This window comes from Phaseolus vulgaris, chromosome 7 (assembly GCF_000499845.2).
Source record: "Phaseolus vulgaris cultivar G19833 chromosome 7, P. vulgaris v2.0, whole genome shotgun sequence".
In the NCBI taxonomy this organism is placed as follows: Eukaryota; Viridiplantae; Streptophyta; class Magnoliopsida; order Fabales; family Fabaceae; genus Phaseolus; species Phaseolus vulgaris.
This window is the reverse complement of record NC_023753.2, coordinates 32918426-32935085: the sequence shown is the minus strand read 5'-3', so window position 1 is coordinate 32935085 and position 16660 is coordinate 32918426. Positions and strand designations below refer to the sequence as shown.

The window sequence follows — 16660 nt, the reverse complement described above, 5'->3', positions numbered from 1 at the left end:
TCGATTAAGACCAACCTTGTAACTTGTACACAGACATTAGCTTAATGGAAATTAGTTGCAGTTCCCCATTCAAAAAGTGCCAACGTCTCATTAGAGAACAAAAAAGAGAAGAAAAATCATGATAACAAAAAGGTTGACAGATGACAAATCTCCACCAGTACTTGAATAAACATGTCCCACCCTTGTTTGCTCGACAGAGCACAGGCGCACACTCGATAATTGGTAATTGAAGGTGATGACTTAACATCCCTATTAATCTCCTTTTAGTAATGGAATGTAAAATGTACATCCCGATAAATAAAGTTTAAACAATATTCCCATTTGTTGTCTAGAGTATAGGAAAAGTAACGACTTATCAGTTACGTTAACTGCCAATCGCTATCTAAAACAATTTGCAGCAAAAAAGATCAAGTATATAACTTAACTTGTTTGGGATGAAGCCCAGTACAACTTTCTTCATCCACGAATTCTTACCTACTGTATCGTTTCGGATACCCCAGCACCAAGTGATGTTTAAGTTTTAACCATATTTTGACAGATTGCGTTGAATATATTTGAAAAAATTGCGCCTAAATTGGATGAAGGCTTGTCCATGTTGAAGGTAGGTATAATCAAATACCCATCTCATAAAATAAACAACATAATTAGGTATATGTTCAGTGTAGAAGCTTCTAACAAAACCTTAATTTCTAGTAACTTACAGTTGGGTGCGTGCAAATATCCAGAATTGACAAAATTAAGTGAAATAGTCATGGGATGCAGCAAGAAAGGAAACAGGTTAAATTACATCCAGGAATGGAGGATTAAGAGTATCTCTGTAAAATGAAGTACCTCATTGATCCTCCTTCACGCTAACTGCATCAAACCAAGAGAAAATAGAGGCACGGTCGGTCACGGATGTAAAACATGCAAAAGGGGCAGTCAAGGCGATGAAAAAAATTGAATGACCTCCAGAACTCTAACCTTATCAAGACACAAAGGCAACTATTTCTTCTTCCTACCACCAGCACCCTTGGCCTTTTTGTTAGTTTCTTTAGCATTATTCGGTTGTGTTTCCTGTCCAAAAAAAGTTGTCAGAGCGTGGACCTTCCAAACCATAATAGTAATTTGATCGGGGATGGTGGCTTGACTGCTTCCAGTATTTTTCATTGAATGCTTTATTTTAACAGTGAAGTAGTATTGTTTGTTTAGTTTCTATCAGCATATATTTTTAGAGATGGTGCTCTAAAGCAGATCAAGGGTGCAAGGGACCAACCCATTGCCGGGGCTTTTTGCCAAGTAGCCAACCTAAATGTTAATCAGCATTTCATAACCAACTCAAGCACAAGTAGAATGTCTATTGATCTTTACTGTGCCAATCCAACTTTAATGTCCATGTTGGGCTATATCAAAATATAGCAATTAGGGCAGAAGCTAATAATATATACAACGGATGGCCTTTTATAATCAATAAAATAAAACATAAAAGAGAGAAATAGTAAAACACAGCAAAAAAGAAAAAAGATGAAATATCTCCTTAACAAAGACGCAGAATAGGACATTCAAATAAGTTCAAACAAGCTATGCTGTCCTTATTGCTTTTCTTCCTAAACAATGAGACTTCACGCAACTTTATAATAGTAATTGACAAGATCCACAAGCCTACATGCTAAAGGAATTAAAAGTGAAGCCACAGACAAGAAATCAAAGGTAAGAGATATACACTACTGGTAATAAAATATGCTTGAGTTTTGTAAGTCGGATTGACATAGTTTTAAAACTACTCGAGCAAAATTAATGGAAGAATTACTTAATATCAGAACAGATTGTAAAAAGCTATAATTTATCATTCTGACTTTAATCGTGTTAACACTTATATTTTGGTTACTAAAGATAGAATATGCATAAGCACAGAATGACTTTGGAGGTTCACCAGGGATATTCAGCTTCAGGCACCAAAGAAACACCTCTAGACCAAGGTATGGAGCTCCGAACCCAGACTATACATTGGCAAGCTCAAGTTGCCATAAACCATGGGCCTTGACCAGTTACAAGTTTGCAGACAGAACATCTTATGCTCACTTGCTGGTTTGAAAGATCTAAGCATGCATTTGATTTCCTGTCATTAAGTATAGCCAAAATTATCTAACATGTCGATTTTAAGATTTCTAGTAAATATGGGGAAAAAAATTCTGCTTTTGGTTCTTTTCTCTGATTTGGAAGTCCTCCTATTATTACTAGTGAAGAAAACACGTGAACAAGAAAGGGGGCTGAAGAGCTCCAATCCACATTAGGGTGAAAATGATATGATAAACATTTTGCTTGCCACACAAACAAGAGTTCCTCATCACCTTTTTTAGCAGCTATTCAATCAAAAGAAAACAAAGTGTCACATTTGACACATGAACATAGTGTGTATCTGTACTTCAAATTTTCGAAAGTTAATCTATTCTTCACACAAATTATGTTAATGATACATTTTCATGGAATGGGAGAGTTTTTTCATCATCCATTTTAAACCTTAAGATGATGAATATAATGCAAAGAAACAATAGTTCATCCTTTAGTTTCAGCCAGATAAATTGGGGAGAAAAAACATAATAACTAAATCACAGACAACCAAAATTCAGACCACAAATGTTTTGGTGAAAAACTTCCAAGTTTACTGCAAAATTAAAATTATTCTGGATGTCCACATCTTGGGAGATGATAGACATAATGAATACATACCTTGCGTTTGATTGGTACAGATGGATTTGCTGTTGGCTTAAAAAATGATTCCAATCTGGTGTTTACAAAGAGAAAAAAGAGGAGTTAGGTATGACAAGAAACAAGAAAGGTTTAACACTAATGTCCAAAGACATAAGAATCACCTACCGGCCTTGTGATGATTTGTTCTTTGCTGCTTTAATCTTTTCTATCGACTAACATTCATAGAGAAATCATTTAAAATTTTCTGAAGAGCAAATTGAAATCCTACTAAAACAATCCAAAATAATACTATAGAGAGCTCTACATACCTTAGTCACTCTATCACTGTTGAAGCCATTCTCATTTACCAGAAATGTTATTAACCCCTGTAAGGCAACACAATGCAACTTAATTATATTGCCAAAGAACACAATATATACATAGATAGACAAACAGATATAATGTATATCAGTATGAGAATTCATGTGCATTGAAATGATATTGAAGTTCTAAAACGGAATATATTACTTCTTCATCTGGAGCAGTCCACTTAATATCAAGTTCCTTTTCATCAGTTAAAACCATTGGTTCTTTAAAAAGCTGTCGAGCCTCTTGATATGGCCAATTATCTGGTATTGTGTACCTGAACCAATGCACTCACTATCAGTACTTCCAAGGATGAAAGAGGAACATCATAATTAAATATCATGAACCTTGCATTCAAAAAGAGTTATTTAGATTGGTTATGCCATAACAGAGAAACAAGCAAACCTTATTCCACAAGGTTATGTCATGCAACTGATACAAATTAAATTGCATACACAAGATGGTAATTTTCAACAAAAAGAAAAAACCTCTCTTTGTTTATGTTTTCCAGTATATTTTCGATAGAGCCATGTTCTCGTATGAGTTTCAAAGCTGTCTGTCCCCCAATTCCTGTAGCACACGTCATTTATCAATTATACTATATACATCGCATATAGAGTTCATTCAGAAATCATAAACCCAAGCTTAGACCAGGCATCACACAAATAAAATTGGGTTGAAATATACCTCGAATACTTTCACAATAATCACAGCCAGAAAGAATGCATAAGTCAATAAATTGGTCCATGGTCAGATTTAGCCCCTCCAAAATCTGAAACCAGAGAAATACCAAAGTGAGCATGTCAAAAAGTAAAAAACTAAAGTATGTTGAAAGCTAAAAGGACCTTTGCAATTTCAAATTCCATGACTGGAATTTTTTTGGAGCTTGGATCCATTAGGTGGCGAAGAAATTTAGGAGCTCCAAATGTTAAGGAATCCATATCTTCAGAAGCCACAGCATAAACCTATGATATATAAAACATTCAGTACAAATTTTATCGGAAGTTTATATTAAAGGAAATGTTGCCAATTAATTTGAAGGAATGAGTTGATAAAACTGAAGGCATGGTTATCCAAAGAAAGAGGTACGAAAGCAATAACATAACTGAAATTTAAATGGATTTTATAAGAAAAAGTGGTAAAAATCTAAATCAGTATTTGATCCTTTTGTTTCCAAGACGTCTCTTTGTAGTTTTAAAAGGATTAGTAATAACATTATCATTTTAGTTTTCAATAACCCAGTTCAAAAAACATGTGATACACAACAGGTATGAACTTGCCTTTCCAGCTTTGCAAAGTGCAGCACATTGAGCCTCTGCTTCTGAGGGTGCCTGTAGAATCCAAAGCTTTAACCAGATGGTAAAAATACAGAACAATAAATACTTTAGTAATGCAATGTCACCTCAACAACGGGAACTCCCATAAGTCTTAAAAGTGTTTTGCAGTCTTCATTATGCTTCTTTGTCACCTACAAGAATATGGAGATAGCATCAATACCATGCACCAAAAATCCATGCTTCTATATCTATCTACAATGTGCAAAACTTTTCAAATAAATGAAAATAAGAAACAAAAGCCCACCTTCACAGTCCGTTTACTGAATTTCTCAATGTCTTCTTTATTGGCACTCTAAATCACAAGAAAAAAGCAGTCCACAGATGAGAATATATCGATTTAACAGAAAAAAATTACAGGCACAAAAGGATCCCAAGAGGAAAGACAATAACAAACTGCGCATATACCTCTAAGGCTTCTGATAAATCCTCAGTAGCCTCGGCCCTCTTCGAGTAACTAACAGAATTTCAGTGTGAAAAGCATTATTAAGGAACTTTCTATAAGTTACAATTCCATATTAACCCCACCTCAAAACAAAAATCAGAACTCTCCAAAAATAACAGAATATCCACTCAAAATACCGTTTTGCCAGCTCTTGTTTCTTCAAATCTGGTGGCTTCCCATCAAAAACATATCTGCACACCAGCACTAGAAAAAATCAGCATACACAATTTATACAGAAAAATCATCCTCAGAGGGTTACAAGAAAAGAAAAGCTTGAGAAAGTTAAAATATATAGATAAGTACACTGGCTTCATCCCGGCTTCAAGAAGTCTAATTGTCCGCGATAACATCCCTTGTAAATGACTACAAGACACATAACCAATCCCATCATCGCACAGAGCGAACCATATTTATCATAAAAAGGATGAAACTAAATCGAAAACCCCAAATCACTTTTAAGCTTGTCTAATTAAAAACATGTGAAGTTGATTACTGCATATACCTGGTAACTTCACCGGCTTCATTAGTGAGCATTTCGGTTCCGCTTCTTCCAACGACAATCTGCACCAAAATCCAATACACGACACGTGATATTACGTTAATAACATAACTATAATGCATCAATATTGTTGTTGAAACTACGGTAAGTGTTGTGAAGGGAAGTACAGACAAGGAACTGATAAATGCTCATGCTGGCGTCAACAGCGATCTTGCGACCGAAGTAGCTCTCGAATTTGTTCTCCTTCATGGACTTTGGGGCATTATCCGACAAAAGCTTAGTTAAACCCTAGACAATAATCGGCATCAACAAAATTAATATTAATGATAGTAAATTGAAAGGGAAACAGAGGAATAGGATGATGAAAATGTGAAGACCTTAATACCCATTTGAGTTGTGTACCAATGAAAACAGGAATTCGCAGAGAAAATAAAATGAAAGTTTGATGTGTGACAGAAGAAGAAGAAGAAGAGAAGTGAACAACTGTTTCCCGCGCAATCCTCTCTTCAGTAAACTCTATTTCGTAATGGGCCCTCTCAGCCCATTATGTTTAACGGCCCAAATAGCCCATGAAAAGTCTTATATATTATTATTTTCCAAGTTTTTTTAACATTGCTATAATTTAAAGGCAAATTCTTCCAATACCCAGCCTTTTTGAACTTGCAGCACACTTTTAAATTTTCGAAAATGTCTTTTATTTCGGAAATGAAAATCTGGAATTAAAAATAATATATTCCAGAAAAACATATTCGGAAGAAATTATTGTGATTCAAAAATAAAAATTCAAAATTAAATTTTAAAATTAAAATCCCATTCCAAAAACTAATTTCTCAATACAAAAAAATTGTTTCAAAAACATATTCTAAGAAAGAGGTCTGAAATGTATTTCGATTTGTACCCTTGTTTTATTTAAGTGCATTTTTGTTGTTTACACTGAATATGGTAAGTATTTGCCCTTAAAAATGGCATACGTAAAACCTTTTAAAATATATCACACTTTAAAACTGTTTCTGAAAATGTATTGTAAGTACTTGCAAAAATTCATTTGGCATTACCATTTTTAAACAAAAATATTAAAACTCGAATATATGTGGGTATGGGTTATTGTAGTTGAGTTTTTTTCTTAGAAATAAAAAATAAAAAATGGGGACTTATTTTAAATTTATTATGTACTTAAGATTTGTAATTTAATCAATATTAGTAATGCAGTTTTAATATCCTTCTAGTCTTTATAATTTGGTTTTCCTTCTTTTAGTCTATATAAAATTGTTTTCCTTATTTTTAATCTTCGAAGTAATTTCGTGTTCTTTTAATCCTTGAATTGTTTTTAATCCATTAACGAATTATGTTTAAAACAGAGTATCACATTGCACATTACGTTACATTTATCTGACATTGAAACAAAAAATGACAAAATAATTTTATACAGAACTACGAGAAAAGGGACATTTTGTGTTTTACTAAATGAAAATAATAAATGTAAATGGTTTGCTAAATACAAATACAGTTCTTTATAATATGGTTATTTGTATGTAAAAGTTCTGATACGTACATTCATGTAATGTAAAATTGTGACTCCTCAAATTCAAGCGAGACATAAAGCCTTAAAAAAATAAAATTTTATTTCTTTGTCATGCAAACGTGTTGTTGATCCCATTGAATATACTAACCCCAAGTTATATTTTATAATAGTTACTTAATTGATTGTTTTTACTTTATTCTTAGTGCATATTTGACCTAACTAACCAAATCACAATTTATAGTTTTTAGTTACACTAAGAAACTAATTTATAAATTAAGATATGGGTAAAAATTGTGGTACAACTTGCTTTAATTGAGAATGTAACTATAAACTATTAAGTCTTTTTATTTAATATTGATTGTTTAACATTGTTCGTAATCAGGTGTACCCTTAATCTAAATAATTTTCTTTTCAAAGAATCAGATTAAAATAATTTTCGTGAATCATTGAACTCATTGCTTAACTAAATTAGTTGGCCTCGAAAAAAAAATTACATGAAAAGGTACAGTGTAATCAACTTTTAAGATCTATTTTATCATTTCATATTTATTTTTTTCATTGCTAATTTTGAGTTATTTGAATAGTATCCAAAAATTCTTATTTATCTCTTTGTTTTTGTTAGATTTTTTTTATCAATTTATATTCAAAAGTCTAAATCTTTATTTTACTTTTATTTCTTTAAATTATTCAAAATTGATGCTTTTACTCTGCTCTTCTATTAAACACTCTATGATTATTATTTTTTATTAAATAATAATTTAGATACTTACACTTTTATCCATTTTGAAATAAGTTTGACTTCTCCTTCCATATATGCATTTATGTTAATGGAGGCAAGTTTATGCTCTTGAGCATAGAACCTGTAGTGGAGAATTAATGAACCATCATGATTCATTTGTGTTAGCTTTTTTCAATCAAAACATTCTGTATGGAATCCAAAATGTCTGGGGATAGAGAATTCAGATATTTGTTGATTGAATCAAACTCAACTATTGCAATTTCATTCATTAAAGACAGATATGTCCAGTGCCACACGATGTTTTCCATGTGGTAGAATCTTTTAAAAGTATATAATAAATAAGGGTGGTAGCTATATTTAGTCTCACATTTTCAGAGAAATGGAGGCTTTTTCTAACCATAATCTCTCAAGGAACTCTTTAATTCTTTTTTCTATCTTCTTTCTTGTATTGTCAAACAGATGTTTCAGGAATAATATTAATGTGTTATTTATTATACAATTTAAGCATGTGTAATAATTAATAGTTATAACCAAATAGTAGACTCAAAATCTGGATAATATTAAAATAAATTTCCACGTATTAACAAGTCATAGATTGACATGTTCTTTGGTGTATTTTTCCATAGAAATTTTATTTTAAAACAGGGTTTTAAAACACAATTTTATAATTATATCTTATAATTTTTTGTATAAAAAATATAAAGTTGAAACTGCAAAAAAAATGTGATTCTTGGTTCGAAATACACTCCACGTGGTTACCCCAACCTTTTTCCCTAGTTTTTGTTCCTTGGCAATAATACGAGGGAGTTTCATAGACACAAACCATATGCATATCATACACTTAGGCGCCACCACAATTTTATACTTTACAATAACACCAACGCCAGAAAGGTCAAGTCCCTTCACTTCCACAACACAAACTAAATAATCATCAATTTGAAGCGACACATGATGAACTTACACTACACACCACACGCCAATGCCAGCTACTGCTATTGCTACACTATACTTCAACCTTAGTCTTTTGTTAATTTTTTTCAATATTTGAATATTACGCCAAAATATAAAAAGAAGTTGAAGATTGGTTGATGAAGTTTGGTTTCTTGTGAACGTTAACAATTATCTCTTTATGTGTCACATTGTTAAAGAACTATTGAATTGAATCATCCTCACACGCATACGTAGGCACACTCAGAAGCGACAGATTCTGGCATAAACTCACAGCATGATCAGAGAGAAACAGGGTGTCGTGGGCAACAAGAAACAACAATAGTAGAACTGCCAAGGTTGAAAACTACTGGAACACGGTGTATGTGTCTAGAAGTAGGAAGTCGTAGAAGAAAAAGAGAACAGAAGATGTGTGTAACTTGAGAGAACACATGCTCATTCACCTAAGCACTTTGGAAAAGTCAAGGACCATCGTGAGGAAAAAGTGATATAAGGGGTGTCATTGACAAGAACATAGCATGGAGGGTGGGGTTAATAAATTAAGCTTTATGAAAAAGAACATTTATGAACTAAGGACCATAACACTGTGTCTTTGATGAGATGTAGAAGCATCTATGTAGCCTTTATGAAACTATTATTATATTCATTCATAGAAAGCCACACACACGCAAAGGGGTGTATCATACAGACTAAAAATTGATAGGTTTGGTCCAAATTTTTCAACTGCATTGCCAACTTCTCCCAACACTGGACCAAGTAGTTATAGGTGGCTTTTGATTGGCGCCCACCACGGCAATAACATGTTACTTTATATCTTCCATCAAAGAGTAAATTTGAAACTGAACTCCACTCTTTTACATGTTCGCCTACATATATATTGAACCAAAGAGAATTTGTTTCTCTGCCTACATCTGATCCTAGTCCTACCTATGCTTTAAGAAGTGGGATATGAGCAACAATCCTTTTAGTTTTCAAGTCTAAGCTCAGAATTTGCTGCTAGTTCTAGTTCCATAGATGCTGCCAGTTGTTGGCTGGTTTATATATCAAGTTTAGATGCAATTAATGATCCTAGGCTATCTCAATATATCTCTTCATTTTCAATTCTTACGAACTAGTACTAATCTAGTGTTTGAATCATGAAGACACAATTATATTAAATACTTAAAAAGTGGATTTCGTCATTCAAAACAAGCATATCCTATCCAAATCCAAATCCAACTCCAGCTTATTGACTTCTATAAATAATATTGGTGGTATGTAGGACATTTATCACAAGGAATGTTTTGACATTCTACTCAAAGGACATTAGCAGGATCTGGACTATTATGCGTTGGAAATTCTTTGACACGAAGCCATAGAATACAGATATTGATATAGTGGTCTGCGGTGTCCTTATTTTCTCTGGAGGTAAACACGCCAATCAAACATGGTGGAACATACCAAAATTAAAGAAATATTTTATAATTGACAACGATTTTCAAACAGAAAAAGATTTAGTATGATTGAGATAGTAGAAGTTAGATTGCTATTTTGAAAGAGACAGTTCAAAGGAGAAGCGAGTTTTATCATTGGAACTAGACTAAAGACCAAAGCAAAAGGCGAAACTGAGTTTCTATGAGAGGATAAGAGGGGTTAACCGAGGTTCGTGAACTTTTGCCTAACAATGGAGCTTCCTTGGACATGAAGGACAGCATATGAGCTGTATCATGTGACCCTTGGTTTCAGTATTTGACTTAGGATTTTTTTTTTTTTTTCTTAAAAACATTTTTTACAGTTTTGGGGGCAGGTTGAAGCTGCATGTATCTTGAATTTGAAGGCTCTGGCCGGTTTCGACCTGCATTTTTTTTTGTTAGACACTTTTCAAAATAAGCACTTCAACTTTGTCCTCTTAAAAATGTTTTTTTTTTTCTATATTTTTTGCCACCCAAATAAAATGATCGACCTCCACTTGTCACTGGAGGATGGAAGGTCGGTTTTGGAGAAATGGGCAGCTGAATTGTGCCTCATACACATAGAAATAGTAGGGGTACTTCTGGTTTTTCCCAGAGCAAGGATAATATTGGATCCTTTTCCTTCTGACAATGTTGTCTAGAGCCAAACCAAGGACAAGTTTCAACCCCATTCATTCCCCTAGCCAGTATCATCAAAAATTAAAACTCTACAAAGACAACTTTTTTAATGATAATAACACTAGTTTACATCACAGAAACACTTAATTTAGCACCAACCATTCTGAATGTCTGAATTGATTAATTATTCCTAATAAAGATTACCCTGAGGACATAATTAAGAGGGAATTATTATGGAAAGCATGTGAGATATGCAGGGTTCAGCTGTAAAGAAGATAATAGTCTACGAATTTGATAATATAGCCAGTGGCACTGGGTCACATGGTGTGCATCAAGCAGGGAAAAGTCTTGGCATACCCCCACTTCCAGTTTCTATAAGTATCCTCTTCCTTTCAAATTGACCCGTGAGCAATACTGAAAACCTTTCTTGTTTAGGAATACTGATACAACGCCTCAAACGGACTGTTCAGCCAAGACAAGCATATACATGTTACAAACAAAAGGCTAAATGTTTGTTTTAGTTTTAAGAACTTCTTATTATGTTTTCAAACAAATTTAGTTTCATTCTTTTAAAACTTAACTAATGTAAAAAAATGTGAAGGACTACTAACATTTAACCCAAACAAAACAATTATTAAAAAGAAAAAGTTTGGATAGCAGTGTTTCTCATAAAATAAATAGTGTTTAAAACAACCATTTACGCATCAGAAAGGAAAATTACTTTTAACAATTCAACAACTATTCGAGAACCTAATTTAAAAAATATATAAATTATAAAAAAGGATAAAGGGAAAAATAATAAATTTAAGTGATTGTAAAAATTTATTAAAATGTCTCATAAAAAGTTCTTAGAGAAAAAGATAATACAAAATAATATTATTTTTAGAAAAAAAAAATCCTACAATAGAACAAGTAATGTGTGAAACCTTACATACAACTATAAAAGTATAATAATAATAATAATAATAATAATAATAATAATAGGAGAAAAAGGGGGTAATTGTTTTGTGGGTAAATCAATATGTTTGCTATGTTCCTTTGTTGCTCAATGTAAAATTAATCCCTGGAGCACCAAAAAAAGGAAATATATTATATTCCAATTTCCAAAAGTTTTAAAGTTAAAAACTGAAAAAGTAATGACCATTTGTTTTAATGTTATAACCAATAATAATACTCTAACATTAATTATTATCTACTAGGAACAAAAGGAGTTGAAATATAGTAAGTGTATTTAAAACTATCCTATACATTAAGAGAATAATATGTAAATTTGTATTGGAATAATCTCAATTTAAGAAAATATTCTCTAGATAGACTATTTTTAATTTTTTTTATCCTAAAATACCATTTCACTGTCTAATGGTGCATATTAAATAATAAATTGAAATATGCTCCCCGTGAGTCGATTTATATGGAAATGTGTTATTTCTTTTATAAATTTAATATAACATTATACAAATATAAATTTTTAAATTAAATATACTTAATTAATAAATTTGTAAAAGTAGTAAAATATTTTAATGCAATATAAACAGATAATATTAAAAATAAATTTAAAATTATAGTAATATAAATTAATAAAAACATTTAAGGTTATAATTTAAGATTATTAAACTTTATTTTAACTTTTTAGTATTATTAAAATTCTTCTGATGATAATGGTAACTAGTAATTATTTTTAATGTTTTCCTTACATAAAAGTAGTAAAAAGTCACATTTATAATTAATGTAAATATTAAAATTAAATTAGAATTTAATAACGTAAATTATTGTAACGAATTGACAATGTTATTCTTATTGTATAAAAATAATAATTCAATAATTCAATTACAATTTGTTGAAAAAAAATGTAATTGACTATTATTAATTATTTGAAATTATTATTGTCAGTGTTAATAAGAAACGTATTATTTTAAAATGTATAAAATTTTTAAAACTGATTCGAAGCAACATAAAAAAAAATAATGAAAAATCTAAATTAGAATACCATATTTACCCTAATTTGTTGTGGGGCACACACGTTGGGTTTGATTAACATTATTGATGGAATCAGCATCCATAATTAAGCTTTGGAAGGCTTAAAACAGTTAAATCTTTCCTCCATCTGTTTCAAATAAGTGATGGTGAGGCTCATGTCAATAATAATATAACCAGTAATATGTTTGCACAGAGTCCAAGAGAGAACAGAGAGAAAGAGAGCATGATAAATAGCATGGAGGACATCAGAAGCAAACAGTTTAAGGCATTGAACTAAACTTCTCTCCTTACCATATCCTTGTCTGAAGTGAACCTGTTTCCCAAAAACTTCCCTTTTCAGTTATATGTTCACCACCACCATTTTAAATTGAAACTCAAGAATGGTAAGTAAGACTAGTCATTCAACACCTCATTTCTACCTCTAAGGGTTGTTGTTGATGAGTTTCAGATTTTGTCATGCAGGGAGACAAAGAGGTAAAGGATGAACAAAAAGGTGGATTCAGGGCTTCCATGTTTATCTTTGGTGAGCACAGACTCCAGTGGTTGTTCTCAATGTTCTGAAGCTTAGCTTGCAACCGATCCTCATCTTTTCCTTCCTTGTTCATGCAGTGTTATTAGCATTGGACAACATGGGCTTTGTAGCAAACATGGCGAGCTTAGTCCTATACTTTTATGGGGTGATGCACTTTGATCTGTCCAACTCTGCCAACACCCTGACAAACTTTTTGGGCTCAACTTTCTTGCTCTCCCTAGTAGGTGGTTTCATCTCAGACACATACTTCAACAGACTAACCACATGTTTGTTTTTCGGATCACTCGAAGTTCTGGTAAGTGCTAAACAATAATATATTATTATATATATTTAAATATTGTCTCTCAAGTATGTTACTATATGAAAATTTCAAATCCCAATGGTCTGTCCAATGAGACAATGAGACAAAGGTGGTTCAAAAACGTTAAAGTTTACTTCTTTCTGGCATTGGCCATTCACTACACAGGCTTTGGTAATTTTCTCAGTTCAAGCTGCTCTGGACCATTTACACCCAGATGTTTGTGGCAAGTCGAGCTGTGTCAAAGGTGGCATAGCTGTCATGTTTTACACGTCATTGTACTTATTGGCTTTGGGAATGGGAGGAGTGAGAGGTTCCTTGACTGCATTTGGTGCTGACCAGTTTGATGAAAAGAATCCAAGAGAAGCAAAGGCTCTTGCAAGCTTCTTCAATTGGCTTTTGCTGAGTTCAACCTTGGGATCAGTTATAGGGGTCACTGGGGTTGTTTGGGTTAGCACCCAAAAGGCTTGGCACTGGGGCTTCATCATAATAACAGTAGCTTCCTCCATTGGCTTTCTCACTCTTGCTCTTGGCAAGCCATTCTACCGCATCAAAACTCCAGGCCAAAGCCCCATTTTGAGAATCAGCCAAGTAAGTTAAAATCAATTTTGAGTTAAGTTAAACAGGAACTTTTGTAAATTAGTTTGTACTTATACAAAAGTTTAATTTATTTTATCTTTGTATTATCTTCTTTTGTAAATGTTTCATCAGAAGTTTATCCAAGCAGCAAAATCAAACTATATATGCAACAATCACCAAATCAACCTTGTTTTTTTGGTGCAGGTTATTTCCGTGGCTTTTAAAAATCGGAAGCTACCACTGCCAGAGTCTCATGAAGAACTTTATGAGGTCTATGAGAGTGCTACATTAGAAAGGATTGCACATACCAACCAAATGAGGTAACTCCTTGTGTACATGCTCAAAATTCATGGTTAACAGCTTGCAAAATAATGCAACACAGCCTAATGATGTTCTGTAAGCGATGAGACAATTAACTAATACATGGTCCAGCACATTGGCGTGTTGAGATTCTTTTCTTCATGTACGACGTAGTAGGTAGTGCCAAGGACTCTGGGCCTACTACTATCACTGCTGCACGCTTGGAGCTGCAGCCATACAGAGAATGATCAATTGGTCACGGAAAATATATCTGAACCACTTGTAAACATCACACAAAATAAACAAGTTCCTGACAACAATAACTCGGTGAAAAAGTTTTAAAACTACAGTACTTTCTGCAATCAACCTCTTTTGTTTTTTTTGTTGGCTTAGTTCCAAGTACTTCACTGAGAAAATGAAAAGCAATTTTCTTCTCAATACAAGCACTATCCTCAATGATTTGATTCTTCTTTTTATTTATTTATTTCTTTTAAATGGCTAACTCCCCATGCATGTTAATAATTGATGGCAATATTATTTTTTAATATTTGTTTGTTGAATCAGGTTTCTAGATAGAGCAAGCATTCTTCAACAGAACATTGAGCCACAAGAATGGAAGGTGTGCACAGTGACGCAAGTAGAAGAAGTAAAGATCCTAACCAGAATGTTACCAATATTAGCCAGTACCATTATAATGAACACTTGTTTAGCACAACTTCAAACATTCTCAGTTCAGCAGGGGAATGTGATGAACCTGAAACTTGGTTCTTTTACTGTGCCTCCTCCATCAATTCCAGTTATCCCCCTGCTTTTCATGTGCATCCTAATTCCCCTCTATGAATTCTTCTTTGTGCCATTCGCACGAAAGATCACTCACCACCCTTCTGGGGTTACTCCACTTCAAAGAGTTGGTGTTGGGTTAGTACTTTCTTTCATTTCAATGGCAGTAGCTGGCATAGTAGAAGTGAAAAGAAGGGATCAAGGACTGAAGGACCCTTCGAGGCCAATAAGTCTGTTTTGGCTATCTTTCCAATATGCTATATTTGGAGTTGCAGACATGTTCACTCTTGTAGGACTTCTAGAATTCTTCTACAGAGAAGCACCTGAAACAATGAAGTCATTGTCAACTTCTTTCACATATTTGTCCATGTCTCTTGGTTACTTCTTAAGCACAATCTTTGTGGATGTCATCAATGCTGTCACCAAAAGGATCACTCCCAGCAAGCAAGGATGGTTGCATGGCTTGGACTTCAACCATAATAACCTTAACTTGTTCTATTGGTTCTTAGCAATCCTAAGCTGCATAAATTTTTTTAACTACCTTTACTGGGCCTCTTGGTACAAGTACAAAGATGAAGACAGCAATTCAATGGTGAATTTGAATGCTCTCAAAAGTGCTGAGGAGAGAAAACAAGATGAGGAAGAAAAGAAAGATGGAAAAGTTAAGGCTAAAGAAAGCAGCCAAACAAGTGAAGCCAATACTGAGGGACCCTCTTCCTCTGATGAAACAGATGATGGAAGGAACTCTAGAGAATGGAAGCACAGATAAGGTCAGGAGGCTCAAGACATGATTTGGTATTAAGGACTAGATATGATAAACATGTTATGTGGAAACACTGAAATAGATAGTGGTTGAAATCTCTCTTATCCTACATGTGTGCTTATTGTATGATTGATTGACACTGTTGATTCTGGCATCATCTGAATGTCGGTTGTGAGCAGAGTCAGAGTTTTTTAATGTGTTCTTTTTAGTTTTGTAAGTTTATTAATTATTCACCTTAAAATGTAATTGTCTACTAAGAGGTGCTTAGTTCATTGTTTAATGAAGTCAAAGAATATATACTCATTTCAATACTCAACACAATAATAAGACATACCATTGCAGTTAAACAATCACCCTTTCATTAGAAAAGAGAAGAAAGAAAGAATCACCCTTTCAGAAGAAAAGCAAATTGGACTCCAGCTTTAATTGGTCATATCAGTCTTATTCATGTTTGGTCTCAACTCTTGTGTCTTCAAATTTTCTTACATATTATCTTTTATTATATAAAAGGGTATTCTAGAATATAAAGATTATATTTCAAAATCCTTTTCAAAAGGAATGAGAATGTATTAGGATTACTATAGGAAGATTGTGATAGGGTACAAGAAATATCTTTCATTTTTATGTTGTAAAACACATGATTAAACGACTTAATCTACTATTAAAAAATCGTGTCAAAAAAAATGTTAACTAAAAAAATTAAGTTTTCTATTAAAGTAACATAGGAAAACCTATTTCTAATCGCATTCACCAATTCATCTATGCCATAAAAAAATTCTAAATGTCATGAGTTTTGGACCTTCCCACTAAATTTTCAAATAGAAAACTTGTTCACCGGT

At 32.9% G+C, this 16660-nt stretch overlaps 2 protein-coding genes across 3 annotated transcripts; one reads left to right on the top strand and one right to left on the bottom strand.

The window, feature by feature from the left end:
• Window positions 1-593: 593 nt before the first annotated feature.
• LOC137830130 (flap endonuclease 1) lies at window positions 594-5801 on the bottom strand. Of its 2 annotated transcripts, XR_011084160.1 has the most exons (19): window positions 5692-5801; window positions 5486-5602; window positions 5318-5376; window positions 5119-5178; window positions 4953-5006; window positions 4779-4827; window positions 4618-4665; window positions 4439-4504; window positions 4317-4367; window positions 3882-4001; window positions 3724-3808; window positions 3525-3606; window positions 3199-3313; window positions 3000-3056; window positions 2857-2903; window positions 2710-2764; window positions 1913-2098; window positions 964-1056; window positions 594-855 (listed from the first exon to the last, which is right to left on the bottom strand). XR_011084160.1 is itself a non-coding variant. In XM_068637289.1 (18 exons), exons 1-17 carry the CDS (start codon window positions 5701-5703, stop codon window positions 985-987), a joined length of 1149 nt encoding a protein of 382 aa, XP_068493390.1. In that variant the 5' UTR covers window positions 5704-5801; the 3' UTR covers window positions 594-855; window positions 964-984. The 2 variants fall into 2 exon arrangements, 1 of the variants encoding a protein (XP_068493390.1); XM_068637289.1 differs by lacking the exon at window positions 1913-2098.
• Window positions 5802-12625: 6824 nt separating this feature from the next.
• Window positions 12626-16124, top strand: LOC137830129 (protein NRT1/ PTR FAMILY 4.5-like). The gene is made up of 6 exons (XM_068637288.1): window positions 12626-12952; window positions 13032-13092; window positions 13179-13396; window positions 13568-13990; window positions 14183-14298; window positions 14843-16124. Exons 1-6 carry the CDS (start codon window positions 12950-12952, stop codon window positions 15825-15827), a joined length of 1806 nt encoding a protein of 601 aa, XP_068493389.1. The 5' UTR covers window positions 12626-12949; the 3' UTR covers window positions 15828-16124.
• Window positions 16125-16660: the final 536 nt, after the last annotated feature.

Bases quoted from the DNA above. Each gene is read 5' to 3' on its own strand.
- LOC137830130 (XM_068637289.1), bottom strand. The intron at 4,505-4,617 runs GTGGGCTTTTGT...ATATTCTTGTAG, and splicing joins TCAGTAAACGGACTGTGAAG to GTGACAAAGAAGCATAATGA. The intron at 2,904-2,999 runs GTATGTAGAGCT...TATGAATGTTAG, and splicing joins ACAGTGATAGAGTGACTAAG to TCGATAGAAAAGATTAAAGC.
- LOC137830129 (XM_068637288.1), top strand. The intron at 13,093-13,178 runs GTGAGCACAGAC...TTGTTCATGCAG, and splicing joins GGCTTCCATGTTTATCTTTG to TGTTATTAGCATTGGACAAC. The intron at 13,397-13,567 runs GTAAGTGCTAAA...TTCACTACACAG, and splicing joins TCGGATCACTCGAAGTTCTG to GCTTTGGTAATTTTCTCAGT.